This window comes from Mustela nigripes, chromosome 1, assembly GCF_022355385.1.
Source record: "Mustela nigripes isolate SB6536 chromosome 1, MUSNIG.SB6536, whole genome shotgun sequence".
NCBI classification, from domain to species: Eukaryota; Metazoa; Chordata; class Mammalia; order Carnivora; family Mustelidae; genus Mustela; species Mustela nigripes.
Window position 1 is genome coordinate 151,465,445 of NC_081557.1, and position 23,664 is coordinate 151,489,108.

The window sequence follows — 23,664 nt, forward strand, 5'->3', positions numbered from 1 at the left end:
ACCTGGGTGGCTCAGTGGGTTAAGCCGCTGCCTTCGGCTCAGGTCAAGATCTCAGGGTCCTGGGATCGAGTCCTATATCAGGCTCTCTGCTCAGCAGGGGGCCTGCTTCCCTTCCTCTCTCTCTGTGATCTCTTCCCTTCCTCTCTCCTACTGTGATCTCTCTGTCAAATAAATAAATAAAATCTTTTAAAAAAAAATAATAATAAATAAATAAATAAATAAAGATCTCTTCTCTTAGGGGCACCTGGGTGGCTCAGTGAGTTGGGCACCCATCTCTTGGTTTTGGCTTAGTTCCTAATCTCCAACGGGTCATGAGAACAAGCCCTGAGTTGGGCTCCACACTCAGTCTGTTTGGGATTCTCTCTCTCTGCCCCACCCCCTACCTGTGTTGGGGCATGTACTCTGTTCTCACATAAATAAACAATTTCATTATAAAAAAAGATCTCCTCTCTTAGCCACTTCTAAATATACAACACAGTATTATTAATTATAGTCACCATGTCAGGTACTATTCTAAGTGCTTTTCATGTATTAACTCACTTAATGGTCCCAATGCCCCTATAAGTAGGTACTATGAAGATTCAGAATTTATCAGAAATTTTGATAGCACAGAAATAATAAACCATTATTTAGCAGTATTTACTATGAGCTTAACTAAAGTTTTTCATTTCTTAAATTATTTTGAAATAATATAATAAAAAGTACTGAAATTATTTTGAAATAATATAATAAAAAGCACTGAAATCTTAGCACCTTTTTGATAAAAAATTACACTACTGTTAATAGTTTGCTGTTGTAAATGATACAATAAACTTTGCTGTCACTGAATCTGTTCTTACTCCATTATCTCCTATAGATAAATTTCTAAAAGTAGAAATCGTATTTCAAAGTTTAGGTGCAGTTTGGATACATACTGATAAATTGTCTATTTCTAATCTACCTACAATATTTGTGCCATATTTTTGCTGAAACTTATTTAAAAATATTCGTCAATTTGATGAATGAAAATATTATCCCACTGCTTCAGTTTGTCTTTTACTAATATTGAATAATTCATTAATTTTGGGCTATCTGTATCTATTCTATGAACTTTTTTCTATGACTTTTTTCATATGTATTTTTAAGAACTCCTCATATGTTTAGAGTGTGAATCATCCGTCATATATATTTCAAGATTTTCTCTTTTATGATGTACTTTTTTATTCACCCCCTATAGATTTTTACACAATCCAATCAATCTTTGTCTTTATGATTTCTGCCTTAGGTACTGTGCTTAAAATTGGAATCTTTCTAATATTCCATTAATATTAACTTCAGGTATTCCAGTATTTTTATGATCTTACTGTTTTATACTTACATCTTTATTTCCATCTGGGGAAGGTTTTGGTACTGAGTATCCAGTTTTCCCAGCACTTTATGTTAAATAATCATTAAGTACAAGTAATAGGATAGTGTTTTACCAATTTTCCTGTTTGCATGTAGCATTTTGACTATATAAATACACTTATATTGTGTCTCATTATTTAGGAATGAATTTTAAAATGAGAACTTCTAAAGAAAAAGGCCTGAGGAGTATTACAATATATAAAGGCTTTTGTTTATAAATCTTCCTCCCTGACCTTTTATCACTAATGTGGAGGAAAAATGAATATCTCTTCAACAAATACAAGGTCATCATTTCCGTTAGTTATACTGTATTTAATTTTTTAAAAAGAATTTATAAGGCAAGACTTAGATTCTATCGAGATTCAAGGTGTAACCTAGACTAAAGCAGAAAGCTTGGCATGTTCTCAAATTTACTTCAGCCCTAAGTGGGATCTGAAACCTGATATTAAACATTTTAAAAACAGGCTAAAAATATCTTTTTTTCTTTTTTTTAAAGAATTTCTGCATATGCCATGGCTGGGATTTAGTTTTTATACAAATATTTGTAAATCTCACGTGATGTAAATCTGCTTCAACAACCTGCCATTACATAAATAGAATTCTACAATTTCCAGTTAAACATTAACACTGCTTTTTACTCTTTTTAAAATTAACATATATTATATTTTTTTTAAGATTTTTTTATTTATTTGTTTGACAGATAGAGATCACAGGTAGGCAGAGAGAGAGAGAGAGAGAAGGAAGCAGGTTCCCTGCCGAGCAGAGAGCCCGATGTGAGGCTTGATCCCAGGACCCTGGAACCATGACCTGAGCCGAAGGCAGAGGCCTTAACCCACTGAGCCACCCAGGCGCCCCAACATATATTATTTGTTTCAGGGGTACAGGTCTGTGATTCATCAGTCTTACACAACTGACAGCACTCCCCATGGCACATACCTTCCCCAACATAAACTTATTTATTTATAAAATGGTGCCCATTTTGGAATTTAAAAATCAGCTAATGACATTATATACAAATAGTAAAATAAATCTGGCCAACAGCCTTTTTAAAAAGATTTTATTTTTTTAAAAAAATATTTTATTTATTTGAGAGAGCACAAGTGGAGTTAGGGGCAGAGGGAGAAGCAGACTCCCCACTGAGCAGGGAGTCTAATGCAGGGCTTGATCCCAACAATCCAGGATCATGTCCTGAGCTGAAGGCAGATGCTTAATCAACTGAGCCACCCAGGCGCCCCTAAAGATTTTATTTTTAAGTAATCTCTATACCCAAAGTAGGGCTTAAATTACAACCCCAAGATCAATAGTCACACACTCCAATGACTTAGCCAGCTCAATGGTCTTTCTAAAATGTGTGCCGTAAAAGCAATAATGGTTGAAGGAAACATACTAATAAAAGAATGTAAATATGACTTCATATTAAATAATAATCCTCAAAGTTGTATGAATACAAAAAGTGAAGTTTATGTTGAACTGAGCATTATAAATTGTCCATAATCCCATTTGACTTAGTTGTTCTATGACAGTTATATTCTGACAGTTAAAGAAATGTTGACTTAGAATTAAGAAAAAAATCCAGAGGCACCTGGGTGGCTCAGTGGGCTGGGGCCCCTGCCTTCTGCTCAGGTCATGATCCCATGGTCCTGGGATCAAACCCCGTATCGGGTTCTCTGCTCAGTGGGGAGCCTGCTTCCCCACTCCTTCTCTGCCTACTTGTGATCTCTGTCAAATAAATAAATCTTTAAAAAAAAAAGAAAAAGAAAAAAAAAAGAAATCCAATAACAGACTTGTTAAAAGATTAAGTTTTTTTTTTTAAGATTTTATTTATTTGTCACAGAGAAAGAGAGCAAAAGCAGGGGTAGAGATGGACAGAGGAAGAAGCAGGCTCCCTGATGAGCAGGGAGCCAGAATGAGGGATTTGATCCCAAGGCCCTGGGATCATGACCTAAGCCAAAGACAGACACTTAACTGAGACACCCAGGCATCTCAAGTTGTAATACTTTCTAATGAATAGGAACAAAATATACCATAGCAGAATTATCTGATACCCTTGGAAAAAAAAACAATGATAGTACACATAATGATCCAAATAGCTGATATTTGTTATCTATTCTATACCAAGCACTGCCATAAGGACTTCACCTGTATCACTTCACTTATACCTCACAAAAACCATCACTCTTATTGTACAGTTGAAAAAATGATAGTCCCTTTAAATTAATGAAGCATTTCTCATTCCCAAAAGATCTCTGTCATTGTTTAAAACAGTATTTTAGTTTTTAACCACTGTTTGTATGGGAGTTTTATTTCAATCTATTGCCTAAGTTATACAACAAAGTTATGAGTTTAGTTCTCATTCATCCCAAAATGGCTATATCCCTATTTTTTACTTAAGAAAGTTTGTATGTACTATGTTGTAAAAAATCATTCTAAAATTCAATCATAAAATTTATAAAATCAGTAATACTGTACTTATATTCCATTCATACACTGATATGCTGAATGGTAATCGACTGAATTCAAATAGTCAACTTTACATTTCTTGTTTTTGCCAAAGCCAGTGTGGGTCCCTGAATTTCACAACAAAGATGAAAATTAGAACAATGGTATATATAATATTAAACATACCATACAGAACAAAAAACTTAAGTGTTCCTACATTAAAACATATACATGGTTAAGTTTTACACAGAACTAGAATTATACAATGGTTTTCTTCTCAATATCTTAGGGCCCAGAAATACATAAGGACAGTAACAGTTTAAGGAAAGAAAATATAGCCATTTATTTGTAATGTAATAGTACACTCCCAGACATTATGGACCTGAAACTCAAAGCCTATGCTTTCAGCTTATAGACTTTTGTTGAGTGTCCTCTGATCTGATTCTTCAAGTATGCCTTCAAGCCCTATGACTGAGCTCTAAAAACTTGTCTGATCAGGAGTGGAAAGCAAAATCTAAGAGACTCCAAAGTGGCAAAATAAAGGTGGAAAATGCTGTATGAATGCGTATGAATCACCAAAAAATCTTTAATATTACAGTGACATATAAGAATAGTAAAAAATCACCTTAAACAAGTGAGGAACAATTAGAACATGGGTTCTTCCACACTGCTTTATCAATTTTCTAAATTTTATTAAAATTGTCTTTTGCAACAGAATAGCATGATTCTATAGACCACAGACTTAGAATTTACTACACTTTTTTATCCAAGTCTGAATAGATTCTACTTCACTATCAGGTATAGATAATCTCACTTAAGGGACAATTGTTTTAAAGTAGAGGGTAAATTACCAGATAGGAACATATACTAAAACACTAGTGCAACAGAATAAACACCAAGACTTCCTACCTTTCTAAGTAATTTCTAAATTCATGAGTTAAAAGCTTACTGGTCTACAGCAATTTATTAATTTCAGTAATAGTAACTTGAACGTTTTAAGGTTCCAGAACTCTCAGAAGTTAAATTAACTAATAAATAATATTAACATATATTAGTATAATAATTTTATCTTATGCTAACCTCTCTATATGTACCTTTCCTTATGTCCTTTCTCCTTCAATAAAAAAAGGACTAAGACTAAAATCATCTTGACTGTAATAAGTATGGCACCAAAAATTTGCCTTGTGTGGTTCTAGAAAACCCCCCAGTTTTCATAATGCAATAAAGAGACTGAAAAGAAAAAAGGAGTCTCACCTTTAGTGTGACATCACAGAGTTCTCCATTTTCATAAAATCGGAGAAGGGAACCATGAAAATCTTTCCAAGCTTCATTTGCTTCAAAGATAAAGGAGTCTTCTCCATCACCATCACTAATTGAAGACCTATTCTTTATTTGCTGATGCTGCTGCCTTTTCACCTTTGTGCAGTGATTCCTAGCTTGTTTTGCATTCACAGATTCTGAAGCCATTTGCAACATTGTTCTTTTAATATAGCTCTCTTCTCAAACATCTCATTTATTCTTTTGTAAGAGTGGGAGAAGGCAGAATGTAGATGCTGCCCGTTAACCTTTAGACATTTTTCAAACCTTTAGACATTTTTCAAATTCCACTCAAATTGTCCAGTTTCCTGAGATTAAAAAGCAAATAAAACACATAAAAACACATCAGAAGAAAAAAATCATTAGTAACTATCATTTATCAAACTACATATATAAAATGACTACATAAATTGTTACTTTAAAAAGAACAATTAACTTCATAGCTTTATGGTAAATGTCATATAAGTTACCTCAGTTATTCCAGTGAAGGAACTCCTTTATTTTTATTTTTTTTGAAGGAACTCCTTTAAAATCTAATTTGAAAATTCTGGGAAGATGGTGGAATAGAATCATCAGGAATCTGTCTTCCCCACTTAGGCAACAATTGCACTGGCTGAATCTGCCTGCTATAACTATTTTGGAACTCTGTGGAGTCTGCTGAAGACGCAATTTCCACAGAAAAACTGACGTGTTTAATGTTGGTCAATTTAAGCAGTAGCAGCAGCCCATCTCCACATTCCCAGTCAGGTTGCAAGTAATAAGCTGTGTGCACATTCCTGAGAGCTTGCACAATTTAAAAAAAAAAAAAATTTTTTTTTAAAGATTTTTATTTATTTATTTGACAGAGAGAGGTCACAAGCAGGCAGAGAGGCAGGCAGAGAGAGAGGAAGGGAAGCAGGCTCCCCGCTGAGCAGAGAGCCCGATGTGGGGCTCGATCCCAGGACCCTGAGATCACGACCCGAGCCGAAGGCAGCGGCTCAACCCACTGAGCCACCCAGGCGCCCAGCTTGAACAATTTTTAAGAGTTAGAGTGAACAAAAAGGACTCAGTTCTCCAAATATCAAGGATCTCTGCTGATTGCTGACTACTGCTTCTGATCATAGAGGTGTAGATAAAGTGGTGGATAGCCATTGTTAATACACTTTCACCTATTGTTACAAGTCCCTCCCTCTTGGCTGAAGAGACTTCCAGAGAATTTAAAAGGTTTGTGTCCTTCCTTTCCACTCAATTTTTTGTTCCAGTTTTGGTTTTCCCTTTGCAGAAGCAAGACATAAAAAACCCAGAGTATATACAAGGAAAATTAGAAAGTGACAATGCATGCCAAGGGAAATGCTCAGAAAAGACCTAAGAAGATCTTAAATTATATCTCAGGTTGGTCTTCAGCACACAGGTGGCCTACAATAATCAAAAAGAGGAGGGGAAAGTAACAAAAAAATAGCAGACCTTAAAGAATTGGGTTAAATCTGGACACTGATTTCCAGAATTACATTATTAGATTCAAATGTCCAGTGTTCAACAAAAAAAAACCCAAAACATATGATGGAACACACTGGGGGGGGGGTGGCAGGCAGACAAACAACAAACTGTCCTAAAAAGGAACTAACAGGATTTATACTAAATGAAAATTTTAAAACAACTCTTTCAAAGATGCTCAAAGTACTAAAGGAAATTATGAAGTTAGGAAAACAACCAATACCATCAAACAAAGAAACATAAAACTAAATAGAGACAAAAAAGAGTTTCTAAAACTGAAAAGTAAATTAACTGAAATGACAAATTCACTAGAGGGACTCAGGACAGATTTGAACAGCAGAAGAAAGAATTACCAACCTTGAAGACAACACAATGGAAATTATCAGCCCTCCAGAAAAAAATGAAGCAAGATGAGCAGAACCTAAAAGATTTGTGGAATATCACACATACATACACATTGTGGGAATCCTAGAAGAGTAAGAAAGAGATAAAGGGGAAGAGGGAATATTTTTTAAAAATAATGACTGAAAATGTCCCAAATTTGATGCAAAACATGAATATAAACATTCAAGAACTTCTACATAAGAGGAACTCGAAGAAGACACACAAAGACATTAAAATCAAACTTCTAAAAGCCGAAGATTAAAAGAACGCAACAGGAGAAAAGTGAATCAGATACAGGATTCCTCTATAAGAGAAGGAGCAGATTTTTTTTTTTTTTAAAGATTTTATTTATTTATTTGTCAGAGAGAGAGAGTGAGCGAGAGCGAGCACAGGCAGACAGAGTGGCAGGCAGAGTCAGAGGGAGAAGCAGGCTCCCTGCGGAGGGCAAGGAGCCCGATGTGGGACTCGATCCCAGGACCCTGGGATCATGACCTGAGCCGAAGGCAGCTGCTTAACCAACTGAGCCACCCAGGCGTCCCAGGAGCAGATTTTTTTTATCAGAAACTTCAGAAGCCTGAGAGGGTGGGCAGATATGTTCAAGGTAGTAAAAGACAAAAACTGTCAAAATATTATATCTGGCAGTAATGGTCTCCTAAAGTGAGGGAGGAATTAAGACATTCCAAGATAAACAAAAGCTGGGAGAGTTTGTGACCCATTAGACCTAGCCTGTAAGAAATATTCAAGAGAGGGGCACCTGAATGGCTCAGTGGGTTAAAGCCTCTGCCTTCAGCTTGGGTCATGATCCCAGGGTCCTGGGATCGAGCCCCACATCAGGCTCTCTGGTCAGCAGGGAGTCAGTTTCCTCCTTTCTCTCTCTGCCTACTTGTGATCTCTGTCTATCAAATAAATAAATAAAATCTTTAAATTAAAAAAAAAAAAGAAATAGTCAAGAGAGTCCTGCAAGGTTAAATGAAAGAATGCTAAATAGTAACTCAAAGCCATATGGAAAAATAAAGAGTTCAGAAAAAGTAAACACATGGATAATTACAAAAGCTAGTATTACTGTAGTAATGATTTGTAACCACATTTTGTTTTCTACAGATTTAAGAGACTAATACATGTAAAGAAGAAAAAGCATTTATTAATATAAAAGCTGGTATTAGTGTAACTTTCATTTGCAACACCAAATCTTGTTTCCTATACAATTTATGGGAAGAGAACACTTTAAAATAAATAAAAAATAAAAAATTTCAAGTAGAAATTTAATAATTATTAGTTGTGGTCCAAAGACACAAGCAAGTTAAAAAGGAAAGGACTGAGAAAAATATTCCATGCAAATAGTAACCAAAATAGAGCAAATAAAGGCTATACTAATACAGATAAAATAAACTTCAAGTCAAAAAATATTACAACAAATATATATTAACAAAAGATCAATATAGCAAGAAGATATAGTAATTACAAAGATTTATGCATATAATGACAAACCATGAAAATACATAAAGCAGAAACTAATAGAAATGAAGTGACAAATAAATAGTTCCAGAATAATAACTGGAGACTCCAGTACTCCAGTCACAATAATGGAAAGAACAACCAGACAGAAGAAATAGAGAACAATACAACACAATAAACCCACTAGGTCTAAGACATAAAAACACTTTACCCAACAACACAAAACACATCCTTCTCCAGTGCATATGGGACATTTTCAGAACAGACCACTGTTAGGCCACAAATTAAGTCTCATAGATTTAAAAAGATAAACAGCAAACCAAGTATCTTCTCTAATACAACAGAATGGATTTAGAGATCAATGTCAAAAGAGAAATGGAAAATTGGTGGGACTGGAAAAATTATTACATTTTAAACAACCAATGACTCAAAGAAGAAATCCCAAGGGAAAAGAGGAAAATACTTAGCAAAAATTGGACAGCCACATGCCAAAGTATGAAACTGGACCATTTCCTTATACCATACACAAAAATAGACTCAAAACAGATGAAGGACCTCAATGTGAGACAGGAATCCATCAAAATCCTTGAGGAGAAAACAGGCAACAACCTCTTCAACCTTGGATGCAGCAAATTTTTCCTAAACACAGCACCAAAGGCAAAGGAAGCAAGGGTAAAAATGAATTATTGGGGCTGCATCAAGATAAAAGCTTTTGCACAGCAAAGGAAACAGTCAACAAAACCAAAAGACAACTGACAGAATGGGAGAAGATATGTGCAAATGACATATCAAATAAAAGGCTAGAATACAAAATCTATAAAGAACTTATCAAACTCAACACCCAAAGAACAAGTAATCCAATCAAGAAATGGGCAGAAGACATGAACAGACATTTCTGCAAAGAGATATCCAGACGGCCAACAGACGCATGAAAAGTGCTCAACATCACTTGGAGTCAGGGAAATACAAATCAAAACCACAATGAGATACCACCTCACACCAGTCAGAATGGCTAATGGTAACAAGTCAGGAAGTGAGAGATGTTGGCAAGGATTCAGAGAAAGGGGAACCCTCCTACACTGTTGGTGGGAATGCAAGCTCATGCAGACCCTCTGGAAAAAGTATGAAGGTTTCTCAAAAAGTTGAAAATTGAGCTACCCTATGACCCAGCAATTGCACTACTGGGTATTTACTCCAAAGATACAAATGTAGTGATCTGAAGAGGCATGTGCACCCCAATGTTTATAGCAGTAATGTCTATAATAGCCAAACTATGGAAAGAGCCTAGCTACTCATCAACAGATGAATGGATAAAGATGTGGTGTGTATACACACACACACGCACACACGCACGCACAATGGAATCTTATGCAGCCATCGAAAATGGACTCTTGCCATTTGCAATGATGTGGATGGAAACAGAAGGTATTATGCTAAGCAAAACAAGTCAATCAGAGTAATGAAAAGAAGGGCCATCTGTACCCCAATGTTCATAACAGCAATGGCCACAGTCACCAAACTGTGGAAAGAACCAAGATGCCCTTCAATAGACGAATGGATAAGGTAGATGTTGTCCATACACACTATGGAGTATTATGCCTCCATCGGAAAGGATGAATACCCAACTTTTGTAGCAACATGGATGGGACTGGAAGAGAGTATGCTGAGTGAAATAAGTCAAGCAGAAAGAATCATTTATCATATGGTTTCACTTATTTGTGGAGCATAAGAAATAACATGGAGGACATGGGGAGATGGAGAGAAGGGAGTTGGGGGAAATTGGAGGGGGAGACAAACCATGAGAGACTATGGACTCTGAAAAACAATCTGAGGGTTTTGAAGGGGTGGAGGGTAGGAGGTTGGGTGAGCCTGGTGGTGGGTATTGTGGAGGGCACGTGTTGGATGGAGCACTGGGTGAATTCTGGTACACTGAAGAGAAATTTAAAAAATTAAAAATATTAAAAAAAAACAAAAAACCAAGTCAATCAGAGAAAGACAATTATCAGATGATCTCACTAATATGTGGAATTGGAGAAAACAAGGCAGAGGATCATAGGGGATGAGAGGAAAAAATGAAACAAGATGAAACCAGAGAGGGAGACAAATCATACGAGACTCTTAATCTTAGGAAAGATTAACTGAGGGTTAATCAGTTAAGGGTTAACCCTCAAACTGAGGGTTGCTGGAGTGGAGGCGGGTAGAAGGGTTGGGGTGGCTGGGTGATGGACACTGGGGAGGGTATGTGTTATGGGTGAGTGCTATGAATTGCATAAGACTGATGAATCACAGACCTGTACCCCTGAAACAAATAATACATGTTAATAATAGTAGAAAAAAAATACCTAGCAAATGAAAACAAAACCACAAGATACCAAAACTGATAGTAGCCACTGTGAAAGCATGTTAAGGAGGAAACTGGCAAGACTAACCACAGGTGAGAGGCTTTCCACAAGCACAGAGAAGGGAGAAGGGCAGACCCCACATCAAGACTGGCACTGGAAAAACAAATCCCCACAACATTTGGCTTTGAAAACCAGTAAGGATTAACTTCGTGAGTTTTTACAGTCACCGGGGCTTAACTCCAAATACTTAAAATCAGCAAGGCCTGGCGCTGGGAGAGCCAAAAGGTGGTAGGAAACTGAGTCCTTGCCCTGAAACACCCAGCATAAAAGCAACAATTTCAAAAGCACCTGGGGTATGCAGGAAGAAAAGTCCTTTAATCTCAGAACATACACTAGAGAGGCAGGGATTTTAAGGAGACTTCTTCAAGAATGAAAGACTTGGTAGGTACCATTTCTCCTCCCACCCCCAGGCTTAGACTGCTGGACACTTCTGGGAATACACTCCATCTAGCTTGCTAACACAACATGCCCTGACCCTGCATTCTCCTGCAGATCTCCCCCATCCGACACTGTCCCACTCGGCAAACATCCCTCCAAAGGAGCTCCTGCTGCAAAACATCCTATAAACAGCCCAAGTGGGGAACAGTACCACTCCAAAGTGACCCCTGCGCTGGGGAGAGGGGCAGATAACAACATACACCAGTGCAATTGCAGCCTCAGAAGACTTACTGGGGGCAGGCATCTGGTCTGATTGCAGGCCTGCCAACCAAAAAAAGCCTCTCAGGGAACAATGAACGGAAAGTGTCCGGAAGTTCAATGTTACCACAGCTTCAGCACACAAGCTGAGGGCAGGTATCTGGTCTGACCTACTAACATCACCCAACTAGAAGTCCACAGTGGCCCCAGACTAGCCACTTAACAGCACAGGGACCAAAACCCTGCAAACAGCAGATAAACTGGGCCATTCCAACCAACTGAACTTAAGACAAACACAGCTCAGCCACAATATCCATAGGATGGTGCATGCAACATACATAGGAGATACCCCTAAAGTGCCTGGTTCTGGTGAACAGGGGATGCTGTACTACAGGACACCACCAGACCTCTTCTTCATAAAGCTATACTTTCAAGAACAGGAGATGTAACTGACTTTCCCAATACAGGGAAACAAAAACACAGAGTTAGATAAAATGAAGAGACAGAGGAATATGTCCCAAATGAAAGAACTGGACAAATCACAGCAAAAGAGCTAAATGCAATTATGAAGATGAACAACACACCTATAAATGATTCAAAGTAATGGTCATAAAGATACTTATAAAACTTGAGAAAACAGTAAAGGATCTCAGTGAGACTGTCACCAAAGAGATAGAAAAGATAAAAAGAACCAATCAGAGATGAACTCAATATCTGAAATTAAAATTGTACATACTAGAGGGAATCAATACCAGACTAGAAAAGGCAGAAGATGGATAAGCAAACTGAAAGGGTAATGGAAAGCAACCAAGCTGAACAGAAAAAAAGAGAGTAATAAAAATTAAATAGGCTATGAGAACTGACTGACATTGTCAAGTATAACAACACCTAAATTATAATGATCCCAGAAGAAGAGAGAGAAAAGGGAAAAGAAAACTTATTTGAATAAAGAATAGCTGAAAACTTCCCAAATCTGGGGAAAGAAAGAGACATCCACATCTGGGAGGTAAAGAAAACTCCCCCAAAAATCACCCCCAGCAAGGCCTATACCACAACACATAACAAAGTGACAAAAAATAGTGAAAAAGAATTTTAAAAACAGCAAGATGGGCGCCTGGGTGGCTCAGTGAGTTAAGCCTTTGCCTTAAGCTCAGGTCATGATCTCAGGGTCCTGGGATTGAGCCCCTCATCAGGCTCTCTGCTCAGCAGGGAGCCTGTTTCCCCTTCTCTCTCTGCCTGCCTCTCTGCCTACTTGTGATCTTTCTCTCTGTCAAATAAATAAATAAAATATTTTAAAAAAATCAGCAAGAGAAAACAATTACTTTTATACAAGCAAAACCCCATAGAGCTGTCAGCTGAGTTTTCAGCAGAACACTGCAGGCCAAAAGGGAGTGGCATGATAGGTCATGCCACTGAAAGTGCTGAAAAGAAAAAAAAATCCTGCAACCAAGAATACTCTACCCAGCGAGGCTATCATTCAGAACAGAAGAGAGATAAAGAGTTTCCCACACCAACAAAAGTTAAAGTGAATTCTTTGAGTGAAAAGGAAACACTCTAATCAAGAACAAGAAAACCAGGGAAGGAAAAATTTCACAGGTAAATACAAACATAATGAAAATACTAGATCAATCAGTTATAAAACCAGTACATAAGATTAAAGCACAAAAGTAGTAAAATCAATTATTTCTATAAAAGTCAAGGAATTCACAAAAGGATGTAAAGTATTACATCATCCACATAAAATGTGGAGAATAAACATTTAGTACTTTTAGAATGGGTTCAAACTAAGCAACCATCAATTTCATATAGACTGGTATATGCATAAAATGTTACATGTGAACTTAATGGTAACCACAAATCAAAAACCTGTCATTGATATGCAAAAAATAAACAAAAAGGAACCCTCAAGCATATCGCTAAAGAAAGCCTTCAAGCCACAAGGAAAGGAAGCAAGGGAAGAACAGAAAAGAACTACAAAAACAACCATATAAAGTAACAAAATGGCAATAAGTCCATATTTATCAATAATTACTTTGCATATAAATGAACTAAATGCTGTGATCAAAAGACACAGGGTAACTAAATGGATAGAAAAGCAAGATCCATCAATACACTGCCTACAAAACACTCACTTCAGATCTAAAGACATACTAAGACAAAGTGAAGGGATGAAAAAACATTTATCATACAAACGGAAGTTTTTACTTTCTGTTTTTACAGAGCTGGGAATGTCCACAATAGCCAACAAATGGGAAGAGCCCAGATGTCCATCAACAGATGAATGGATAAAGATGTGATGTGTACATACACACACACGGAATATTACACAGTCATCAAAAAGAAAAATCTTGCCATTTGCAATGATGTGGATGGAACTAGAGGGTATTATGCGAAGCAAAATAAGTTAATCAGAGAAAGACAATTATCAGATGATCTCACTGATATGTGGAATTTAAGAAATAAGGCAGAGGATCATAGGGGAAGAGAAGGAAAAATGAAATAAGACAAAACCAGAGAGGGAGACAAACCATATGAGACTCTTAATCTTAGGAAACAAACTAAGGGTTGCTGGAGGGGAGGTGGGTTAGGGGCTGGGGTAACTGGGTGCTGGGTATTAAGGAGGTCACTTGATGGAATGAGCACTGGGTGTTTGTTATATGCAACTGATGAATCTCTAAATTCTACCTCTGAAACTAATAATATGTTATGTTAATTAAGTTGAATTTAATTTTAAGATTTTTAAAAATGAAAACAAAGGTGGGTAGCAATATTTATATTGAACAAAATAAACTTTAAAACAAAGACTGTGACAAGAGACAAAGGAAACTACATAATGATAAACAGCTACAACACAACAAGAGGATATAATAATTATATTTATGCATCTAACATGAAATCATTTAAATACATAAACTATTAACAGACATAAAGAATTTCACTAACATATTAATAGTAGGGGACTCAAACACCCTTACTTATATTAATGGATAGATCCTCCAGACAGAAAATCAACAAGGCAACAGCGGCTCTGAATGACACACTGGATCAGACAGATGTATTCAGAACATTCCATCCCCAAACATTTGGATGTATTCAGAACATTCCATACCAAAACAGTGGAATAATGAATAGGCTAATCTAGAAATCAAAGAGGAAATCACAAAATACATAGAGACAGATTAGAGAGCAGCAGCTAGCATAGAGCTCCTTAGATGCCATGGCTTCAATAGCACGGTAGCTCCCACCAATTGTGAGTGTCACCAGCCTCTCCCCAGCAGGCCACTAGCAGTCCACTACCCCTGCTCCTCCATAACTATGTGCTTACTGAAAGTGTGTAATCAAAACTGCCAGGATGTCAGAGGAAATGCAACAGGATTCAGAAGTGTGCTGCTCAGACACTGAATATAGGGAAGGACACTACAACCCACATTAAGGAGTTTAACAAGAAGTAAATCCCACTTTGCACAGCATTGGGGGGAGAAATTTCAGTAGTTATGCAGCACACGAAACCAAACACTTCATCTTCTACTACCTAGGCCCAGTGGCCATTCTTCTATCATATCTTGTTAAAAGTATGGACCACATCACACACCCAGTGGTCCATCCAAAAACAAAAACTGCAGCTTAAATTCCACATGCCAGAGACAAATATTCGGCCTTGTATGAGAGAACACCACAGTCTCTGAGCCTCTACCTGTGTTGTTTTGTATAGACATTCTCTGTACAATTTTGTTACTGGCTATTAAATAAGCAAAGCAAAACAAAACAAAGGCAAATGAAAATAAAAACACAATGGTCCAAAATCTTTGGGATGCAACAAAAACTGTTCTAAGAAGGAAGATTATACCTGTATAGGTTAACCTCAAGAGCAAGAAAAATCACAGATAAAAAACCTAACCTTTCACCTAAAGGAACTAGAAAAAGAAGAACAAAGCCCAAAACCATAGAAGGAAGGAAATAATAATGATTAGAGCAGAAATGAAATAGAAGCCCACCCCACAAAATCAATAAAACCAGCAGCTAATTCTTTGAAAAGATCAGTAAAATTTATAAACCCTTAGCCAGACTTACCAAAAAAGAAAAAAGAAGAAGCAAGTAAAATCAGAAATGAAGGAAAAAATAATTAATACCACAGACATTCAAAGGATTGTAAGAGAGTATTAGGAAAAATTATATGCCAATAAACAAGAACAAACTACAAGAAACAACCTATAAGAAATGGATAAATTCCTAGAAACATAACCTTGCAAAGTTGAATCAGGGAGTATTATAAAATTTGCATAGACTGACTACTGGCAATCAAATTAAATCAGTAATCAAAAAGCTCCCCAAAATACAAAGTCCGGGACCAGATGGTTTCAGAGCTGTTTTCTACCAAATATTTAAAGAAGAATTAGTACCTATTCTTCTCAAACTATTCCAAAAAATAGAAGAGGAAGGAAAGCTTTCAAATTTATTCTAAATGGCCAGCATTGTCCTGACACCAAAAAAAGAGATACTACAAGAAAAAGAAAACTACAGGCCAATATCTTTGATGAACATACATATACACCTATGATGAAGTTTAACGTATGTTAGACACAGTAAAAGAGTAACAACAACAAATATAAAACAATTATAACAATATATGGTAATAAAAGTTATGTGAATGTGTCTCTCAAAGTATCTTATTGTACTATACCCACAGTTCTTTGATGTGAGATGACAGAATTCCTACACAAGATGAAGTGAGATACATGACACAGGCATTACAATATACTGTTAGGCTACAACTAACCTGATGATATGTCAGCAGGATCATCTGCTTCTGAACAGCAGGTGACCTCACAAAACTGAAATGGCAGGAAATGAAGCCAGGGATAAAGGAGGGGTGGGGGGACTACCATACTCTGAAATGTACAAACCTTGCCTGGGTTTTAATAGACCCCATTAACCAGTCACCAAGCCCCTATCATCCCTAAACATCTATTATGGGCAATGTGCCAGACTTATCTAGCTTTCAGTGTCAATTTCAAACTGATGTATGTAGTTCAAACTGCTCATCCTGGCATTCATTGTTCTGATTCCAACTTATCTTCTAGTCTTTCCCTCCATTAATTTTGACATAAAGTAGGGGAAAGAAGGGGGAAAGGCTACTTATTAAACCATTATGTGTCACATATTTTGTCATAAATCTTATATAAACTTTCTCATTTAAGCATCATGAATACATTACAGATGGCCTAAACATCCCGGACTTGCCCAAAGCAACATAGTGGAACATGGGAGCTAGGATTTCAATTCAGCTCTGATTAAGCCCATTCTTTTTCTATTAAGTCAGACATCACTATTTCATTTTTCTCAAATACATGTGCAAGTACTCAAGCTATTTCTTTTCTTTTTAAAAATTTTTTTATTCAAGCTATTTCTTCCGAGGGAATAATGTATAGGCCCAACTTAAACGTTTCTGAATTGCATGAAGCCTTCTCTAAATTCTCCCAGTGGGGTGTGATCACCTTTCTATGAACCCACATAGTACAATGTATTTCTCTAATTTCATTCCTTTTGTATTCTAGACTTGTCTACTTAATACAGTGTTAACTCTCAGAGAAATGTATCTTAATAATACCTATGTATCTTGCCCACATGAGCCTGGGTCATAAGTGATTAAGTCAATATGATTTTGTGGGCTGTATATTTTTCCCCCAATATAAAAGAACTGAGTCAATTTCTTCCTTATTGGTTAAGCTATTGAGTCTTCTTTCATCCAGAACTTTCATCATACCATATTTTGTGCCTTAAGAGTCTAAGTATTAGGATGGCAAGCATTACTAATATGTTACTTCTAAATTTCACTGTTTACATATATACAATTCAAAACTATCATACACATTTTCCCTTATATCAAACCAACATAGTTTGTTTAGTGAAAGGCTTTACTTATTACTGTTGTCTCAAAACTATTTCCTTTGTCAGAGGATTGTTCTATGAAAAGGGCATTATTATTCATCTTTATCAAGATATTTTTACATTGATATCAGATATGGGCAAGACGCAACAGCTCAAAAATTTCTATACCGAATTCTCTTAAAATGGTCTGTTCAAAGAATGCAATGTCTGTCCTCAACTTTTTAAACAAATTTATCATATATAAATGAAATAGGAAGACAAGATCAGGAAAAGAATATTTACCCAGACATTTCACTCCTCTACTGAACTTCACAGATTTGGGGACTCATAAAGACTGTGTTAAGGGAAAGTAAAACTCAATCTAACCCAAAATATTTTTTAAAATGTATCTGAGGTTCTGACCCTTAGGAGGAAAAAATAGACTACTCCCCCTCCCCCAATATATTAAGAAATTTTAAAAAAGAAAAAAATGATACATGCAAGTCTGTTTCTATCATACCATAGTGTATTTTGACACTGAAGCAGACAGGAAGTGAGACCATTTTTTTTTGGTGTTCCTCTTAAGTGCTAGCAAAGTCATTCTCAATCAACAAAATAAATTCTGAAAAAGAAAAATACTTCAACCAGAAGCAGATAGGTTTTACTGGTTCAGTGCAGAGAATACATAATGAAACTAATGTGTTTTTACATTTAAACATGACTTACAATGAATTTCAGAAAACAAAGCTTCCCGGAAAAGCATAACAAAACTACGTTAAGACACTCTATTCTCCTTTTTCTAATTTCTTTGTACTTACAATCCGTATCACATATTAGCATGTACTATCAATATATAATACCATTACATACAACATTGCTTTAACTCATACTCATTGTTCTCATAGCTTGAGTCTTTGTCAGCAGAGTGACTTTTACATTACACATTAATCAGAACGGTACTAAGTAGAAAGAGAAACTCCAAATGACACTGCTGCAGTACCTACTACAGGGCGCAATGGTACTCTTAGACTCATTCTTCTTTTGTTTTGGTTTTTTTTAACTGAAGTATAGTTGGCATACATATTATAGGTGCACAATATAGTGATTCAATAGTTCTACACATTAGGCAATGCTCACCACAGTAAGTGTAGTTACCATATGTCACGCAAAGTTATTACATTATTGACTATATTCCCTATACTATACTTTTCATTCTTGTGATTTATTTTATAACTGGAAATTTGTAACTCTTGATTTCCCTCACCTATTTCACCAATTCCCTGCTCCCAATCTTACCTCTGGCAACCACTATCTCGTCCTCTGTATTTAAGAGTCTCTTTAGTTTTTTGTTTGTTCATTTGTTTTTTCGATTCCCAAAATAAATGAAATCATATGGTATATGTCTTTTCCTAATTGATTTTACTTACCATTTACTTAACATAATACCCTCTAGGTAACAAGATTTTATTCTTTATTATGGCTGAGTAATATTCTACTGTACTTATACCACATCTTTATTCACTTGCTGTTGATAGACACTAGGACTGCTTCCATATCATGGTTATTGTAAATAATGCTGCAATAAATATAGTGCTCCATAGGTATTTACATTTTTCATTTTTTAAAGAACCTCCATACTGTTTTTCATAGTAGCTGTACCACTTTATATTACCAACAGTGCATAAGACTTCTCTTTTCTTCATAACCTTGCAAAACCTTTTTTTTTTTTTTTTTTAAGATTTATTTTAGAGAGAGAGCACATGTGTGTACACGGGGTTAGGGGGGCAGAGAGAGAAGGACAGAGAGTCCCAAACAGACTCTGTGCTCAGTATGGAGCCCGAAGTGGGGCTCAATCTCATAATGCTAAGATCACAATCGTAGCCAAAACTAAGAGTCACACACTCAACCAACTGCACCATCCAGGAGCCCCTTATTTCTTGTCTTTTTGATAATAGCCATTCTGACAGGTATGAGGTGATACTGCATTCCAGTTTTAATTTGTATTTTTCTGATAGCTAATAATATTGAGCATCTTTTTATGTGCCCGTTGGCCATCTTTCTTCTTTGGACAAACATCTATCTAGGTCCTCTCCTTGTTTTTCATATATGGTCTTTATTATATTAAGATATGTTCCCTCTAAACCCACCTTGTGGAGTTTTTATCATGAACGAATATTGCATTTTGTTAAGTGCTCTTTCTGCATCTATTGATATGACTTTTATCTTTCTTCTTTTTTTTTTTTTTTTTTTTTAAATATTTTATTTATTTATTTGAGAGAGAGACAGCGAGAGAGAGCATGAGCGAGGAGAAGGTCAGAGGGAGAAGCAGACTCCCTGTGGAGCTGGGAGCCCGATGCGGGACTCGATCCCAGGAATCCAGGATCATGACCTGAGCCGAAGGCAGTCGTCCAACCAACTGAGCCACCCAGGCGTCCCTTATCTTTCTTCTTGTTAATGTGATACATTACATTGATTAAGTAGTGAATATTGCGCCAATCTTATGTCCCTGGAAAAAAATCTCACTTAATTGTGGTGAATAATCCCTTTAATGTAATGTTGAATTTGGTTTGCTAATATTTTATTGAGGACTTTTGCATCTATGTTCATCAGAGTTACTGGCCTATGATTTCTTTTTTTTGTGGAGTCTCTGTCTTGGTAAAATAAATTTGGGAGTACTCCTTCCTCTTCTATTTTTTTGGAATAATCTGATAAGAATAGGTACTAATTCTTCTTCAAACATTTGGTAGAATTCAGGTGTTTGGGAAACCACCTGGTCCTGGACTTTTGTTCATTGGGAGTTTGATAACCAATTCAATTTTGTTACTAGTAACCAGTCTGTTCAGATTTCTATTTCTTCCTAATCCAGTCTTGGAAGATTGTGCTTCTAGAAATTACCATTTCTTCAAGTTGTCCCATTTGTTTTCATAGTAGTCTATTATAGTCCTTTGTACTTCTGTGGTGTTGGTTGTAACCTCTTCTTCATTTCTGATTTTAAATACTCGAGCCCTCTTTTTTCTTTATGTTTTCAAAGAACCAGTTCTTAGTTTCATTGATCATTTCTACCATTTTTTAAGGTCTCTATTTCAGGGACCCCTGGGTGGCTCAGTCATTAAGTGTCTGCCTTCAGCTCAGGTTAGGATCCCAGAGTCCTGGGATTGACCCCCACATGAGGCTCCCTGCTCAGCAGGAAATCTGCTTCTTCCTCTCCCACTTCCCCTTTGTTCCCTCTCTCGCTGTCTCTGTCAAATAAAATCTCTAAACAATAACAACAAAAAAAGTCTCTATTTCATTTATTTCTGCTCTGATCTTTGTTATTTTTTTTTTCTACTAATTTTGGGCTTTGTTCTTCTTCTAGTTCCTTTAGGTAGAAGATCACATTGTTTGAGACTTTTCTTGTTTCTTGAAATAGGCCTTCACCACATACCAGAGAATTTGCATTGTGCTTCCATTTTCATTTGTCTCCAGGTATATTTTAATTCCCTTTTTTATTTCTTCATTGACCCATTAGTTGTTTAGTAGCAGGTTGTTCAGCATCCATGTTTATGTTTTTGCAAGTGGTTTTTTTTTTTTGTAATTAATTTCTAGTTTCATACCGTTATGGTGAGAAAAGATGCTTGATGATTGCAACCTTCTTAAGTATATTGATAATTGTTTTGTAACCTAACATGATCTATCCTGGAAAATGTTCCATGTGCACTTTTAAAGAATGTGCTCTGCCCTTTTTGGATGGAATGTTGTATGTATATATATTAAGACCATCTGGTCTAATGTGTTGTTCAAAACCACTGTTTCCTTATGTAAATGATCTGTTCCCTGATGTAAGTAAGGTTTTAAAATTCCCTACTCTTATTGTATACTGTCAACTTCTCCTTTTAAGTATGTTAATATTTGCCTTACATATTTAAGTGATCCTATGTTGGATGCATAGATATTCGTAATTATTATATCTTCTTGTTGGATTGATTTTATCATTATGTAATATCCTTCTCTGTCTCATTACAGTCTTTGTTTTAAAGTCTATTTTGTTTGATATAAGAATTGCTACTCCTAAAAAAAAAAATTGCTACTCCAGCTTTCCTATGTCCATTGTCACAGAATATATATGTGTATACATACACACACACACACACACACACATATATGTGTATATATATTTTAAGATTAATTTATTTGAGGAGTGCCTTGGTGGCCCAGCCAGTTAGGCATTCAAATCTTGTGAGCCCCAGATGGGGCTCTGCCCTCGTGGGGAGTCTACTCTTTGCCTTCTTCCCCCCTACCCCACTTACACACTCTCTATCTAAAATAAATAAATAAATCTTAAGGGAAAAAAAAAAAGATTTGAGAGAGAGATTGAGAGATGCCCCTATGTGGAGTATCTTTTTGCATCCCTTCACTTTCAGTCTGTATGCATCTTCACGTCTGAAGTGAGTCTCTGGTAGCAAATAGATCAGTCTTGACTCATTATTCAGTCACCCAATGTCTTTATGGAGCATTTAGTTCATTTGCATTTAAAATAACTATGGAGGGGCGCCTGGGTGGCTCAGTGGATTAAGCCGCTGCCTTCGGCTCAGGTCATGATCTCAGGGTCCTGGGATCGAGCCCCGCATCGGGCTCTTTGCTCAGCGGGAGCCTGCTTCTCTCTCTCTCTCTCTGCCTGACTCTCCGCCTACTTGTGATCTCTCTCTCTGTCAAATAAATAAATAAATAAAATCTTTAAAAAAATAAATAAATAAAATAAAATAACTATGGATAGGGGTGCATGGGTGGCTTAGCAGGTTGAGCAGCCAACTCTTGGTTTCAGTTCAGGTCATGATCTCGGGGTCATAAGATCAAGCCCTATGCTAGGCTCTGTGCTCAGCATGGAGTCTGCCTGTCCCTCTCCCTCCCTCTGCTCCTTCCCCAATCTGCACGTGAGCACTCTCATAAATAAATAAAATCTTAAGAAAAAAAAATGACTACTGATAGATACGTACTTATTGTTGTACTTATTATGTACTCTTTGTTGTTTTCTGGTTGTTTTTATAATTCTTCACTTGCTTTCTTCCCTTGTGACCTGATGACATTCTTCAATTGTATGACTGGATTCCTTTATCTTTAGTGTATCCATTATAGGATTTTGATTCGTGGTTACCTTGAAGTTCCTATTTAATATACTGTGCATATAGTGGTCTATTTTAAGTTGACAGTCACTCTAAATCCATAAAAAAACATAAAAACTATACTTTTATTCTCCCCCTTCCATGTTTTATACTTATAAGTGACTGAACTACTATATTTACTATATGTTTGACTTTACTAGTAGAATTTTTTTCTTTTCATGATTTTATTTCTAGTTTTGGCTCTTTTTCCACTTAAAAATTCCCTTTTAAATTTCCTGTAAGGCCAATTTAGTGGTAATGAGTTCCAAATTTTGTTTGGAAAACTCTTTAATTCTCTTTCAGTCCTGAATGATCTTGCTGGGTAGCATATTCTTGGTTATAGGTTTTTTCTTTTGGCACTTTGAATATACCATGCTACTCTCTTATGGCCTGAAAAGTTTCTGCTAAAAAAATCAACTGATGGCCTTAGGTTTCCCTAGTTGCTTTTCTCTTGCTTTTAAGACTCTCTTTATTTTTAACTTTTGATGTTTTAATTAGTATATGTCTTGGTATGGACCTCTTTGGGTTCATCAAGTTTAGGGTTCTTTGTACTTCCTGGACCTGGATGTCTGTTTCCTTCCTCAGGTTGGAGAAGTTTTCAGCAATCATTCCTACAAATAAGTTCTCTGCCACTTTCTCTCTCTCTGCTTTCTGGAGCCCCTATAAAGCAAATGTCAGCATGCATTATATTGTCCAGAGGTCCCTTAACATTCGTTCATTCATTCATTCAATCATTTATTTGCTGTTCAACTTGGATGATTTCCACTCCCCTACCTTCCACATCACTGACCCATTCTTCTGCATCTTCTAATCTGCTATCGATTTCCTCTAGCATCTTCTTTATTTCAGTTATTATACCCTTCAGCTTTGATTGGTTCTTTCTTTTTTTTTTTTTTTAAAGATTTTATTTATTTATTTGAGAGAGAGAGAGTATGAGAAGGGGGAGGGTCAGAGGGAGAAGCAGACTCCCTGCCAAGCAGGGAGCCCGATGCAGGACTCAATTCTGGGACTCCAGGATCATGACCTGAGCTGAAGGCAGTCGCTTAACCAACTGAGCCACCCAGGCGCCCCTGATTGGTTCTTTCTTACATTCTCTGTTGAAATCCTCGCTCAGTTCATTTACTCTTCTCTCAAATCTGTCAAGCATGTTTATGACCATTAGTTTG

The 23,664-nt window shown here is 36.5% G+C and overlaps 1 protein-coding gene across 8 annotated transcripts in view; it reads right to left on the reverse strand.

The window, feature by feature from the left end:
- KLHL8 (kelch like family member 8) overlaps positions 1 to 23,664 on the reverse strand; it is a 57,781-nt gene that overhangs the window by 21,804 nt on the left and 12,313 nt on the right. For 4 of the 8 annotated variants that reach the window (XM_059375560.1, XM_059375541.1, XM_059375550.1 and 1 more), the window contains 2 exons: positions 17,881 to 17,982; positions 5,080 to 5,450 (listed from right to left, as the gene is read on the reverse strand). In XM_059375560.1, the coding sequence (XP_059231543.1) occupies positions 5,080 to 5,301 (222 nt within the window). In that variant the 5' untranslated portion in view covers positions 5,302 to 5,450; positions 17,881 to 17,982. The remainder of the gene's footprint in view (positions 1 to 5,079; positions 5,451 to 17,880; positions 17,983 to 23,664) is intronic. The other 4 variants (XM_059375525.1, XM_059375577.1, XM_059375569.1 and 1 more) reach the window with 1 other exon arrangement.